Here is a 14,469-nt window from a genome sequence, read left to right on the forward strand (position 1 = left end):
AAACAGTCTACTCAGTTCAAGAAACACTCGCCCCAAACACCCTTAAACAAACATAAAGGATAAAATAATTAAAAAGTGATGAGGATGAGGATGTCAAAGTTTCAAAACGAGGACTTCCTTGGCCTCAAATCCATCTTCCGACAGCATGAACAGTCCATGTGCTGACTACGGGGTAACTCTACATTTATGTTCAAATGAATCAATCAGTGAGTTTCCAGCTTCTATGTCCATGAATTTAACTGAGGACTCATTAGCTTGAGTGCTATTAAATGAGGCCTGTCGACTAGCCTGCCGACAAATGATTTAAAGCGAGGAGGTAACTGAGGCCATTTAGAGGCGAGGCGAAGGGAAATACAGTCTCAGAGGCTTCCAAAGGTGCTGATAAAGCACCTCTCCATTCCTCCGACAGATACATCCACTGTAACTCTAACACAGGACATGACAATACTGAAAAATAACAAGCTAGCATGACAACTGACTAGCACATTAGCTTAGTTGGTGTCCTCAGCACTTTTTCTCAACCTCAGTGGAAAAAATTATTTTCTAAATCTGTATTTTTGTCTTGCTTTCCAGTAACAATATGTAGGCATGCTTAAAACAAGATAAATTTATCTGAGAAGCAAAACTGTATAATGAGAGACCTGTATCATGATTTTTTTTTTTTTTTTTCATTGTTTTAAGTATAAACACCACACATTTTTTCAGATTTATTCTCAAAACAAGAAAAAAAAAAAAATATCAATGAGGTAGGGGAAAAATCTACTTCATTGGAGATATGAGTGTTTCACAACTATGGGCGCTTTTATTGTTGTAAATGGTGAGACTTTTGACCGCACTTTTATTTTGTTAACCTTGTTCCAAAACAAGTTTTTTAGACATAAAATATGCACAACCATCATAAATATAGTATTTTAAAATATATAATAATCAAATAAAACTATATTCTTGCATTTTTATACACTTTAATACTTTTATTTATGTAAAAAAAAAAAATACACCAGTCTTCAGTTGCATCATGACCAACTGATAAAGTTTTACCTTAGTGTACTAAATTACTATGTAAAAAAAAAAAAAAAACTAACATCACAACCATGCTGTAATACTGAGTGGGAAAAAAGTGTGAGAAGTGAAAGTGTGGAAAAAGATACTTTAAGGAGAGATTCTGAAGAGTTTAGGTACAAAATAAATAAATAAATAAATTAGTTGGATCATTTAAACAATTATTTTCAGTCATAAAATATGAAAAAACCATCATAAACCATTTAAATCTATAATAATCAAACAAACATTTTAACATTTCATATTTTTAATTGACAACACAACCATACTGTAATTATGTGTGGAAAACATTTTTTTGAAAATGTAATTGTACTTAGGATGCATAAAACTTACCCACAGAATGCTATTAAATAATAAGACTTTGTGAAAATGGTGGAAAAAAAATTCTCCTGGCTGTGATGCATTTATGTGAGCTGTTAGACATTGTTAGTGAATAGTGTGTCTATATTCTAGAAGTGAAAAGTGCCCATAGTTGAAGAAAACCCATATATACTCAATGGACTATTGTTGTGGTGCAGTGCAGTGAAGAAATATCAGATGATGTAGCACATATAGTCTAATGGGTAAGAAGTGGGCGCAGAACCTGGCTAAAGGGCTCAGGATGACCTGATTAGCATAGCTGTGCTGCTCTCTCTATGTTTATGGTTCATGACAACATACTGGATCTTTACTCTCCCCCACGGTCTAGGTCAAGATGATATCTTGGTAAGAATAGCACTTTAGAGCACCAGAAAAGGTCAAATATCTGACAGCGCTTTAGGAAAAGAACAGGCTGCCATGAACATGATGACCACCATGTTGACACATGGTGTCAGCTGCGTGAAAATCCCAAAATCCAAAGAATGACTCAAAAATGTAATTACCTAACACTAAGACCCCTCTACAACAAAGGCTATAAGATGCCCGACCATTTATAGGAAAAAAACAAATGAATCTGAATTTGGAAAAGAAAAGAATTTGGGATTTCCAGGATGCCAGCAAATTGCCGTTTTGCCAGTATAGCTCATCAAGAGAGATGAGCAGAAGCTAAGAGCCAAGTAATAGTTTTTCCTTGCAGATCACAGACTCACTTTGGACCCCTATCCAGCAGCAGCCATGTGGGAGAAACATAGAACAAAACACGCGTGAACAATGAAACACGCACACATTCGCTTGCCACTGACATCACATCACATTTTATAAAAGGCAACAACATAGGGTCTTGACCAACTGCATTTGATGGGGAAAGAAATGCATAAATAGTTTAAGAAATCATTCACTCAAAAATAAAAATTCTGTCGTTATTTACTCGCCTTCATGTTATTTCAAACCCATAACTGACTTTCTTTTGTGGAAGCATATCCTGGCCACTCTTTACTATATATAAGAAGTGAATGGGGACTTAAAAAGGGTTTTCTTTAAAGGGATAGTTCACCCCAAAATGAAAATTCCCCGATCATTTACTCACCCTCATGTCGTTCCAAACCCATAAGACTTTCGTTCATCTTTAGGACACAGATGAAGATCTTTTTGATGAAATCTGAGAGCTTTCTGTCTCTCCATAGACAGCTACGCAACTGACATCTTGACGATTCGAAAAGTTCTTAAAGAGATCTTAAAACTTATCCATATGAATTGAGTGATTTAGTCCAAATTGAGACACGATCACTTTATATGACGAACAGATTTAATTTAGACTTTTATTTCACATAATATTCATCAATGCACACATCAGTTATGGTTCGCTTGACGTGCGAAAACCAAAGAGGTTCACTCTCGTTTGTTATGCAGCACATTTGAGCTTCTGTTTTTATTCGCTGATCAGTGTTTTGATGTGAATAAAAGCCTACAGTACCAGTCAAAAGTTTGGAAACGTTACTATTTTTAATGTTTTTGAAAGAAGTCTCTTATGCTCATCAAGCCTGCAGTTTAAAAAAAAACAAAAAAAAAAACAGTAATATTATGAAATATTATTACAATTTAAAATAGTGGTTCTCTTTTTTAATATACTTTAAAATGTAATTTATTTTTGTGATGCAAAGCTGAATTTTCATCAGCAAGTACTCCAGTCTTTGGTGTCTTATGATCCTTCAGAAATCATTCTAATATGCTGATTTATGATCAATGTTGGAAACAGTTGTGCTGCTTAATATTTTTTTTATAACCTGAGATACTTTTTTCAGGATTATTTGATGAATAAAAAGTTAAAAAGAACTGTATTTATTTAGAATAGAAATCTTTTGTAACAATATACACTACCGTTCAAAATTTTGGGAACAATAACTTTTTTTTTTTAAAGAAATTAGTACTTTAATTCAACAAGGATGCGTTAAATTGATAAAAGGTGATGGTAACGATTTATATTGTTAGAAATGTTTTTTATTTTGAATAAATGCTGTTTTTATGAATAAATGCTGTTAACGTTTTACTCATCAATGAATCCAGAAAAAAGTATTCCAAAAAAATATATTAAACAGCACAACTGTTTCCATCATTGATAATAACTGAGTATCAAATCATCATATTAGAATGATTTCTGAAGGATCATAAGACACCAAAGACTGGAGTACTTGCTGATGAAAATTCAGCTTTGCATCACAAAAATAAATTACATTTTAAAATATATTAAAAAAGAGAACCATTATTTTAAATTAAATGATATTTCATAATATTACTGTTTTTTTTTTTTTTGTTTTTTTTTTTAACTGCAGGCTTGATGAGCATAAGAGACTTCTTTCAAAAACATTAAAAATAGTAACGTTTCCAAACTTTTGACTGGTACTGTATATTCAATCTGTTCATCATATAAAGCGATCGAGTCTCTTCAGAAAATTTTGACTAAACCGCTCAATTCATATGGATTAGCCTAGTTTTTCATCAAAGTGGTAGTTGCGTAGCTGTCAATTGAGGAACAGAAATCGCTCAGATTCCATTACAAATATCTTCATTTGTGTTCCGGACGATGAACGAAAGTCTTACGGGTTTAGAACGACATGAGGGTGAGTAAAATGATGACAGATTTTTTTTTGTGTGTGTGAACTAACCCTTTAAAATGACAAACAAACCAACATAAAATACCATACAAGTAATCAATATGACTTATGTGCCATATTTCAATACTTCTGAATCTGAAGCCATTTGATAGCTTTGAGTGAAGAAAAGACTGAGTTTGTAAGACGTTGCTCCCCTACTTCAACTAAACTCTGAAATGGACAACAAAAGCCGTACGGACAACAAAAACAGTATATCAGCATCATTGGCTCTAAGTTATAATTTCGATCTGTTCATCGCACAAATTATTTTATGACTCCAAAAGACATGGAAAATAGTGCATGAGTCAAATTGACAACTTTTATGGTGCTTGTTTTGTCATTTTGATGCTTGACAGCCCCAGTCCCCATTCACTTACATTATATGGAAATGAGAAAAAAGACCAGCCAGGATTTTTTTTTTTTTTTCTTAATTCACATTTTGTGTTCCATTGACAAAAGAAAATTATGCAGGTTTGAAACAACATGAGGGCTGCGTGAGGGAATATTCCTTTAATACTCCAGGTACAAACAGTGTTTCTTAAGAAATCAAAGGTTTATCTCACCTCTCACAGACATGTACTGTCCAGGCAGCAATGATCCATGATGATATGCTGAAAACCAGCAGGACTGTGCCTGGGCAGATAGTCATCAAAGTCTTCATGACAAAGCGTGTGTTAAAGTTGATCTTATTGAGGGCTCCGATACTGCGTGACGAGGCGTCCGTAAAGAGCTTACTGTGCAGGAGCATGACTCGGCCAATCAGATACAGCCGCAAGAACATGGGGATGGAGAGGATGATGTCCACGTCTGCATCCGCCACAGACGGTAGGTAGGAGTAGGCCAGGCGGGCGGTCCATGTGAAGACGTACTGACCTGGAATAGGGTGGATGGCACACACCAGCAGCTCCAAAACGATAAAGAAGATGCGCTCGTATGTCATGGCTATCCGCCAGTCATCTGCTCCATTGTCCACCATGAAGAGCTAGACGTTAGACAGGGAAATGTTTTTAAGGAATGAACAGATTCTCTGAACAGGACTGATATTCACTGCAAAAAATATTACATTTTCGCCTTATTTTCCATTCAAATATGCCAACATTTTTAAAACAAGACAGATTTACCTGAGAGTATTGTGTGTGTGTGTGTGTTTGTTCAGTAATTAACAAATGTTTAGATATTATTTAATAGATTAAAATGATATTGTATAAATGTACCATAATCTATTCTAGTCTAATATAATAATACATAAATTATATAAAAACATTATTTGTGGTATTAGTATAGTTTATTTATGACTATGATATGGATTTTTCTTCTCTTTTGTTTCAATCAGGAATAAAGGTTTTCAATTGTTCATCCATTCTGTAATTTGACCATCATCTGATGTTCCAAGTCATTAAATAATGCCCACAAACCAACTGATTGGCAGGCCTGTATTGAATTACATCTCCTATTAGCCATAAGCCCCACTTGTAATACCATCATTAATCAAAATCAGTGTCTTCTCTATAAAGACCTTTTAATGGATAGGTAAAATGGCACTGAATGCAGATATCAGGAATTACAAAAGCCAGGGCAAGTTTTCATTCTGCTGCTACTATAAGTCATTAGGAATTGGCATAAGTGTTTCCTCTGCAATCTTTTAGGCTCCTGTTTCAGTCTCTACTCTAGTTTATGGCTTCCAAGGCTGAGTCGGCTACTTACCTGAATCTCTCGTGCGTGGTACATAATGATCAGACAGAGCAGAATTACAGTGGAGAGGCTAATAAGGCATTTCAGTGCAAATGAATATGAGGATTCCTGCAGAGAAAGTGGAAAAAAACAACATTAGTTTAAAAATTTTGTTCATATTGCTGGTGTGGTGTGTGTGTGTGTGTGTGTGTGTGTGTGTGTGTGTGTGTGTGTGTGTGTGTGTGTGTGTGTGTAGTGTGTGTATGCTAGAAATGGCAATAATGACAGTTTGATTCCCAGGGAACACGCATACTGAGAAAACGTATGCCTTTAAATGCACTTTATGTTTTACTTTAATGTTGCCCACAAGAGCAAATGTATTCACGAGGGATAGACAAACACAATTTCTTGACAGCAACAGTATAATGTGCACAAGTCTTGAACATGTGCTATATGCAGCATACAACAGTTTGTGGAATTTCAACTGTAGGATTCATTATTTTGAATCCAGGAACAATTAGCATTTTTGAGTAATAGATTCCTTTGAGAATTGAATTTTTAGAATACCACTACTTACAATAATTGAAGAATACATTAAGGTCTGTGGCTAATATTACTTGTTGTTCTAACAGAAATTACACACAGTCCCACTTTAAAAGTAAATGGCAAACAGTTTTCCCCCAATGTTGCTAAGACTGTCACATAAAGACTACAACAGTTTTGCTGATTTGTCCAGCAAGTAAACTCAGATGCTTGTGGAAGTTGTAGTTTATGTATACAATACAACTTATGCTTTGAAAGTATTTTTACTCATAAATCGAAAACTGCTATTCTAAAAAATTCCCCAATGGAACCAATATGGCAAATTAGCATTCCAGGTTCAGCCCATAAATTCACATCATAACTGAATATTTTAATATACATAAACCAGATAACAGAATAGGTTGGAGGACCAGCTTAGAATGCAGACTGCTTTTAGATGTTCTTTCAGCCTGGTTGAGAGATTTTAGTATATAATACTGTTCAAAAGTTTGGTCTGTAATATTTTTTTAAGTGTTTTTTAAAATGGGGTTCTAATGTTCAGTAAGACTGCATTTATTTAATCAAAAATACAGTAAAAACAGTAATATTGTGAAATATTATTGAAATTTAAAATAACTGTTTTCTATACAAAAATATTTTAAAATGTAATTTATTCCTGTGATGCAAAGTTGAATTTTCAGCATCATTACTCCAGTCTTTATTATTATCAATGTTGAAAACAGTTGCACTGCTTAAAATGTTTATGTAAAATCAGGATTCTTTGATGTAAAGTTCAAAAACACAATTCATTTTGAATAGATTTCTTTTGTCCCATTATAAATGTCTGCACTGCCACTTTTGATCAATTTAATGCATCCTTGCTGAATGTATTAATTCCCATTCTATGTATTAATTCCCATTCTAAAAAAAAAAAAAAAAAAAAGTACAGACCCCAAACTTTGACCGGTAGTAATATATATCAAATCTCCCAAACAGGCTGAAAACATCTTAAACCAGCCTGCATTCTAAGCTAGTCTTCCAACCTGGTCTGTTGTCTGGTTATAGACTGATTTAGCCAGTTTTAAGTTGGTCAATCTAGGAGCTTCAGGCCAACTAGACCATCTAAAACCAGCTTGTTGATTTTTTTTTTCCCAGCAGGGAAATATAGCATGTGTTCATATAATTCCAACAGATGTAGCCAACACTGATTTTACAGCACAAAGCACACCCATTAGTTCAATATTGAGTTTTTTTTCCCCACACAATCGTGACTAGAAAGGAACATACCAACAATCATCTCTTTCTGTCCCTCAATCTAAGCTCTTGTTCTTTCTCTCTGGGTGACAATCCTCATTATGAGATCAGTGCAATTGGAGCTCATTAAACCTTTCTGACTGCTGATACACTGGAACATGCTGTGCTGGCTAAGGGGAAGGTAAAAAAGAAAAAAGAAAAAGGAAAGCTCCCCCCAGGGATTGTCTAACTAACTACAGAGCCAGCCATTCACTTAGGGCAAAATAATCTGCAAACAGATTTATCATAGCACCATATGAGAATGACACACCTTGTAGGTGACTATTTTAATGGTCCGGCTTGGAAACGAGCTAAAGAGAGACTATGAATCAACCCAAAATCCTTTGGATTGACAAGATGGCATACTGTGCTTAAAGAGTTAGTTGACCCAAAAATACTATTAAAAAAAAACTATAATCACTGGTTTACAGTAACGGCCGTACACGAGTTGAGTTCCGGCAGAAGAATGACCTCTGACCTGACCGGAAGCCAGTGATTATAGTTTATAAAGTTATATGGATATTTTTCTTACAAAAACTCGTCACTTCACTTCAGAAGGCCTTTATTAACCCCTGGAGCTGTGTGGAGCACTTTTTGGATGGATGGATGGATGGATGGATGGATGGATGGATGGATGGATGGATGGATGGATGGATGGATGGATGGATGGATGGATGGATGGATGGATGGATGGATGGATGGATGGATGGATGGATGGATGGATGGATGGATGGATGGATGGATGGATGGATGGATGGATGGATGGATGGATGGATGGATGGATGGATGGATGGATGGATGGATGGATGGAGCTTCAAAAACTCAGGCTCTATTCACTCCCATTATAAAGCTCGGAAGAGCCAGGATATTTTTTAATATAACTCAGATTTTGTTTGAAAGAAGAAAGTCATATACACCTAGGATGGCTTGAGGGTGAGTAAATTATGGGATAATTTTCATTTTTAGGAGAACTAACCCTTTAAATGTCTTCAATGATAATATACAATCATCTTCTTTTCTTTCAAAAATAGCATTTTTGAATTTCTGAGGAGAAAAGATCTCTTGCTCTTACTATAGCTGAGCCCATTAAGCTCCCTTAAATAATTAAGTAAGGATATAATTAAGGCCAATTAGCTCATTCAGGCCCTTTTGTATATAAGCTAAACCTTGGAGTGAAAGTGTGCAAATGCTTAAATGAACAATTACACGATGTAATGGTCAAGAACATATTATAAAGATTTCATTGATTGATTGATGCTCTTTGATGCCTCTAACCATTAAACAAGTGCACACAAAGTAGCAGATGTCAACGATGAATGCATCCTTTAGTGTTTTTAAATGATCATAAATAGATTTAATTACATGGTATGAATCAAAGTAGTAAAGCTGATCTTGCAGATATCAACATGCAATATCTTGTGATACATCACTGCCCTCCTAAAAAAAGACCATCTTACACAAGCATGAATTTTAATGGTGGTTCAGGTTTATGCTGTTGAGCGCTGGTCTAACTTGTGGATCAGCCATTCTCTTTACAAGAAAAAAAATGCTGATTAACCAGAATGGTTTTACTGGTGAAGCAGGTTGAACAGGAAGTCATGCTAATTAAGTTACTGTATTTAAGAAGTCTGTTTTCAAACCAACATCCACATCTACATCCAAAGGCATGCAAACTGCCAATAGCCTGCAGCTACATAGCCTACACCACCCTCAAATATTATTTCTGCACTTGGAACACACACACAAAAAATAATAATAATAATTATACAAATGTATTTGAATTAAGTAACAAAATATCAAGTGTAGTTTATTTGAAAGAAATACACATTGAACATTTTAAGCAAAGAATTTCATAAAAGATGTTTGTTAGGTTTCATACACTGTTATCATAGTGTTATTTATAGTATTTAATATTTTGAATTAGCTTTCTCTCTCTAGTACCCCCCACTTATTTGTGACAATTAGTTTCCAAGGCAACATTTCAAATTTTTTAGGTTAACTTTTTTCATCTAATATTTATTTTCCATTTTATTTCAGCTTTATTTCAATTACTGAAGCCAGCATACTAGTTTACTAGTTATTATTACATGGCTCTGTGGAATACTTGATTCTGATTGGTCAGTCACGCCACCCAGCGATATGTTCCCCAGGTAAGAACCGCTCAAAACAGGTAACGCAGGCTCATCCGGGTTACTGAAGTCAGCAGCGCTATACATTGCTAGGAAAGTTTTTTTTCTTCGTGAAAGTTTTGCATTTGGTGAGCTAATAAATTATTAATTTATTAAAATATTTTGTGTAGTTATTTAATTATGCCATCTAGTATCGCGGACTCGCTCTCTCGTTTCGTACAAACGTAGCTGCTGCCATTTTGTGACTATTGTTTTGTAACCTGTTGGATTATAAGATACAAACAGGTACGATTTTAAAACAGTTTAATCGGAAACCAATATCTCTAATCTCCATAATTACTGTATTTATATGGCGAAATGCTGTGTAATAAGTCTACCATATCTCTTAAATGTCCGTCTAGTTTGGACTTGCCGCTCTGCAACTGGTTTCTGGTTGTTGAATGTTAGTGGATACATTATAACATTATAATGTGACGAACTACACCTGTGGTCACCCTGCTGAAGAAACCATCTATTACCAGCCGGTGGATGGTCTGTTGGCTAGTTTTAGGTTTTTGGGGATTTTTTTTGTACTTTTTTGCTAGTCAGACAGGAAAGAACGGCTGGTTGCCCATCTAAACCGCCTTGGCCAGGCAGGGAGACCAGCTTTAACCAGCTAACCAGCTTACGAACCAGTTGGCTAAAGTTTAGTCCGAGAACATCTTTAGCATAATTTGCTTGCAAATGGTTACTTGCCACTTGGTTTAATCATTCATTCATCTAATTCATCGAATGTAATGAAATTCAGACAATTTCAGTGACTTAAAGGGTAAGTTCACCCTAAAATGAAAAGTCATTTACTCACCCTGCAGTTGTTCAAATGCCATATGCACTTCTTTCTTTTTCAGACCACAAAAGGAGAATTTAAAAAAATGTCCATATAATGGCAGTGAATAGCAACCAGCGTCCTTTTTTAAAAGACGCAAAAGTGTCACAGAATGATCCCATGCGACACGTGCTGTATATTCCAGGTGTTCTGGGGGTATATGATAGGGTTTGGTGAAAAACAAACCAAAATTGTATGTATTATTTAACGCAATTGCCGTTGGGCTTCTCTGAAACTCCACGCAATCCACTCCCAGAAAAAGCACTCAAGTTATCGAGAAATCAAGATTAACAAAAACACGACATGAAATACAACCCATGTAGGCCTACCCTCTTCTCTGAAGTGAATATATCCGTTGTGTTTGTCGAAACAAGAAGTTATCGTGTCTGTCAACTGTCATTCTGACTGTCATAAGATAAACAGAGTTCCAGTCCGGCAATTTTTGACTCAGTGAATAAAGTACACGGATACTTTTTTTTAGGGATTTCTAGGTGTTATGTCGTGTTTTTGTCAATCTTGATTTCTCACAACTTGTGTGATTTTTCTGGGCGAGTTGGAGTGAACTGCAGTGCTAAATGCTAATAGAGTCTCATGAACGTGCACTGCACGTCGTGCAGCCATGCACAAAAGACCAACGGCCAAGGTCAAGGATTTTGTTAAATAATACATAAAATTTATTTTTTTCACCAAACACTATCGTATACTCCCAGAACACATTCGGAAAATAAGGCATGTGTCGTCTGGGATCATTCTGTGATAGTTTTGTGACTTTTTTAAAAAAAGCTTTAAAGCTTTAAAAAGCTATTCAACTGCCATTATATGGACGAGCACAAGTGTGAATTTTTTGTTTTAATTCTCCTTTTGTGGTCCATAAAAGAAAGAAGGGCAAACAGCATTGAAAAGACAGCAGGGTGAGTAATTTATGAAGTGTACAAAAACTCTTTGAGGCAACTCAAAACTTCAGAATATCCATGTCTGAGGAACTTTTACCTTTGTATAAACTCCCCAAGAGAGTTCAGTCTCCGTCACCATGACAACAATCCCAAACATTCCAAAAATCAGGGCGTAGTCGCTAAGGCGCTTGCGTTTCTCGAACAGCACCCTCCGGTGGCCGAGTTTATAGCCAATGTCCTTGTTCTTCTTATGCGGAGTGCTGCAGGGTCTTTGCCTCACAAGGTTCTCGCTGGACTGCTTACTAGGGTCTTCCCCGTTCCCTTTGGAGACCACCACCTCCAGGCCGGAAGAGTGCAGGGTCTGCAAAGGCTGTGTCTCAGAGTCCAGCTCTGCCAGGTTCCTCCGGGATGCCCCCAGACTGCCGAGTGGTCTGACTATGCCCCCATTGTACTTGCAGCTGTTCATGGCTATCTGAGGATACTGTGGGCCGCCGTGGGACAGGGAAGGCCCCGATCCAGCATGGCTCAGCCTGCTGGCATCCGCATTCACCTGCCAGAAACAAGAACATGTTTTATAGATTTTATCATTGTCTTTTGTGTCCAGGATCTTGTGTACTGGCTGAGAGAGAGCACTGCCAATTCACAACCATGCCTGATTTAATGGATATTTCTTTAGAAAATTACATTATAAATGCCAGCATCTACAGGGTTCACAATGCATGCGGGAGGAGGGTCGTCTACTGACCGTGACTACTGAAAAAACTTTCGGTCAGGTCATTTACTTTAAAAATATACATACATAACAGGTTAATTGGTATGAAAATCATCACAGGGTTAAATAAAGAAAAGCTGAAACTTGTACAGTAAAAACACACTGAAATTTTCAATGAAAAAAAACAGCTGATGGCCAATATATACTACTGGTCAAAAGTTTGGTGTCAGTATTTAGTAAGAAAGAAATACTGTTATTCCACAAGGAATGCATTAAATTGATCAATTAATAGATTTCTATTTAAAAAAACAAAACTTTCTATTTAACACAGTGTATCACGGTTTCCACAAAAATATTAAGGAGCACAACTGTTTTCAACATTGATAATAATAAGAAATGTTTCTTGAGCACCAAATCAGCATATTAGAATGATTTCTGAAGGATCATGTGACACTGAATACTAGGGTAATGATGCTGAAAATCACAGAAAACGGTTATTTGTAATTGCAATAATATTTAACAATATTACTGTTTTTACAAGTATGTGCAGCCTTGGCGAGAAAAAGAGAATTCTTTGAGAAACAAAAAAATTATTTTGCATGGTAGTGTAATTCGGAGAATACAAATTAAAGACAAAATCAAATGTGCAAATGAAAACTTATTTTACATAATATTTACTCAAAATGAAAAAAAAACAACAACAGAAATTGTTTACAATACATAGACAAAGCTGTCACTAGGAACTGAACAAAGTGAGACAAACACTTATTTTAACTGACCGAGTGGCCAAATATCATCCAATATACTGGTCTATCACTAGTATTCAGCAACTAGTACTTCCAGTCCCAGTAAAATACTATTAAAGGAAGTAGGACCAATTCCATAGCCAATCATAACAGAGGGTATTTACATAAGTAAAGTATGTAAAGTAGAATATGTAAAGTAGAAAAAAATGGCTTCTAAAATTCCCATGAGCCTCTACTTCTCCATTGTTTTTCAATGTAAACGTGCTACACGGCTTTGACTGCTGTGCTCACATCTCGGTTCTTTTGCAGCGTTTCACGCATGACGTGGCGTTCTCAAAACACAGACGTCATGTTAAAATAAGTTAAACTAAAAAAAAGACCTTGTGGTTTTTTTTTTTTCACTCCACTGACCAACGACCATTTGCTGTTAAAAACGTGTTCTGTGTGAATGGCCCCTAAAGGCCCATTCACACCAAGGACAACAACTACAAAGATAACGATAAAGATATATTTCTAAAAATCGTTCTCAATATTAAAGAATAGCAGACTCCACACCACAGCTATACCGATAACAGCACAGACAAACAATATCGTTGGAATCACTTTCAGAGCGATTCTATCCAGCTTATGAACGATAAAAAAATACATAGTTATCGTTCTTGGTGTGAACGAGCCTTAAGGGTTCAGATTTGTCAAGAAAATTGTTTGGTGTTTTGGTATTCAACCGTCAGCAGAGTATAACAGACCAGGGCTGCACGATATTGGGAAAAACTGACATTGCGATATTTTGATTTCCTCTTTCCTGCAATATATATTGCGATATGAAAACAATTTCACCAGATTATTTGAATAGCTCTATTATATTAACATTGGTGACAAACAGCTGAGGGTATATTAGGCTGCTGTCACTTTAAGACCGAATGCACAGATCCACTATAATGATTCGCATCCGTTTTCTTTCTCAATTGTTTACAACACATAACCGACCGTGTTTATGTGGATACTTGCTGAGACGGGCATTTTGACTTAGTTTTGCGTGTCCATTCAAGCTCAAAAATAAGAGATTCATGTTCCAAGAGTTCATGTTCTAGTCTTCTTGCACTTGATGTTCAAACTGACAGGACTTAAAAACAGATGCAAGTGATAAACTTTCACTCTATGATGCAAGAGCACTATGTGATGCTGAACATTAAACGATGTAACGCTGTAACATTAAAAGCAAGGGATCATGGATAAAAATGGGACCATTTTAATTGTTCAGAAATTAATTATTTTAGACCAATAAATGTGGCAAAATACTTGCGATAATGCCTATGAATATCATACAAAAAAGCTTGTTCACAATAATCTCACATTATTAAATTATTTCTGAATTGAATTTTTATTCTACTGTTCTAAATTTCGTGGCAATAAGGATCAGTTTCTGTTATCTAGCTACTGCTGCTGGGCTGACACAATGCCAACTCATTTGCAGAGACCTACTTCTGTAATGTCATTTACTGATAGGCAGCTCACAACGTAGACCCACATTCGAACCGAATAGAGAGACGCCAATGGATTACAAATAA

The 14,469-nt window shown here is 35.8% G+C and overlaps 1 protein-coding gene across 2 annotated transcripts in view; it reads right to left on the bottom strand.

Annotated features, from left to right (window-relative positions):
* Nucleotides 1–14,469, bottom strand: part of kcnn1b (potassium intermediate/small conductance calcium-activated channel, subfamily N, member 1b) — a 35,344-nt gene that overhangs the window by 11,273 nt on the left and 9,602 nt on the right. For both annotated transcript variants that reach the window (XM_079895961.1, XM_079895960.1), the window contains exons 2-4: nt 11,541–11,993; nt 5,775–5,870; nt 4,634–5,052 (exon numbers count right to left, since the gene is read on the bottom strand). In XM_079895961.1, the coding sequence (XP_079752087.1) occupies nt 4,634–5,052; nt 5,775–5,870; nt 11,541–11,909 (884 nt within the window). In that variant the 5' untranslated portion in view covers nt 11,910–11,993. The remainder of the gene's footprint in view (nt 1–4,633; nt 5,053–5,774; nt 5,871–11,540; nt 11,994–14,469) is intronic.

This window comes from Squalius cephalus (genome assembly GCF_949319135.1).
Source record: "Squalius cephalus genome assembly, chromosome: 16".
NCBI classification, from domain to species: domain Eukaryota; kingdom Metazoa; phylum Chordata; class Actinopteri; order Cypriniformes; family Leuciscidae; genus Squalius; species Squalius cephalus.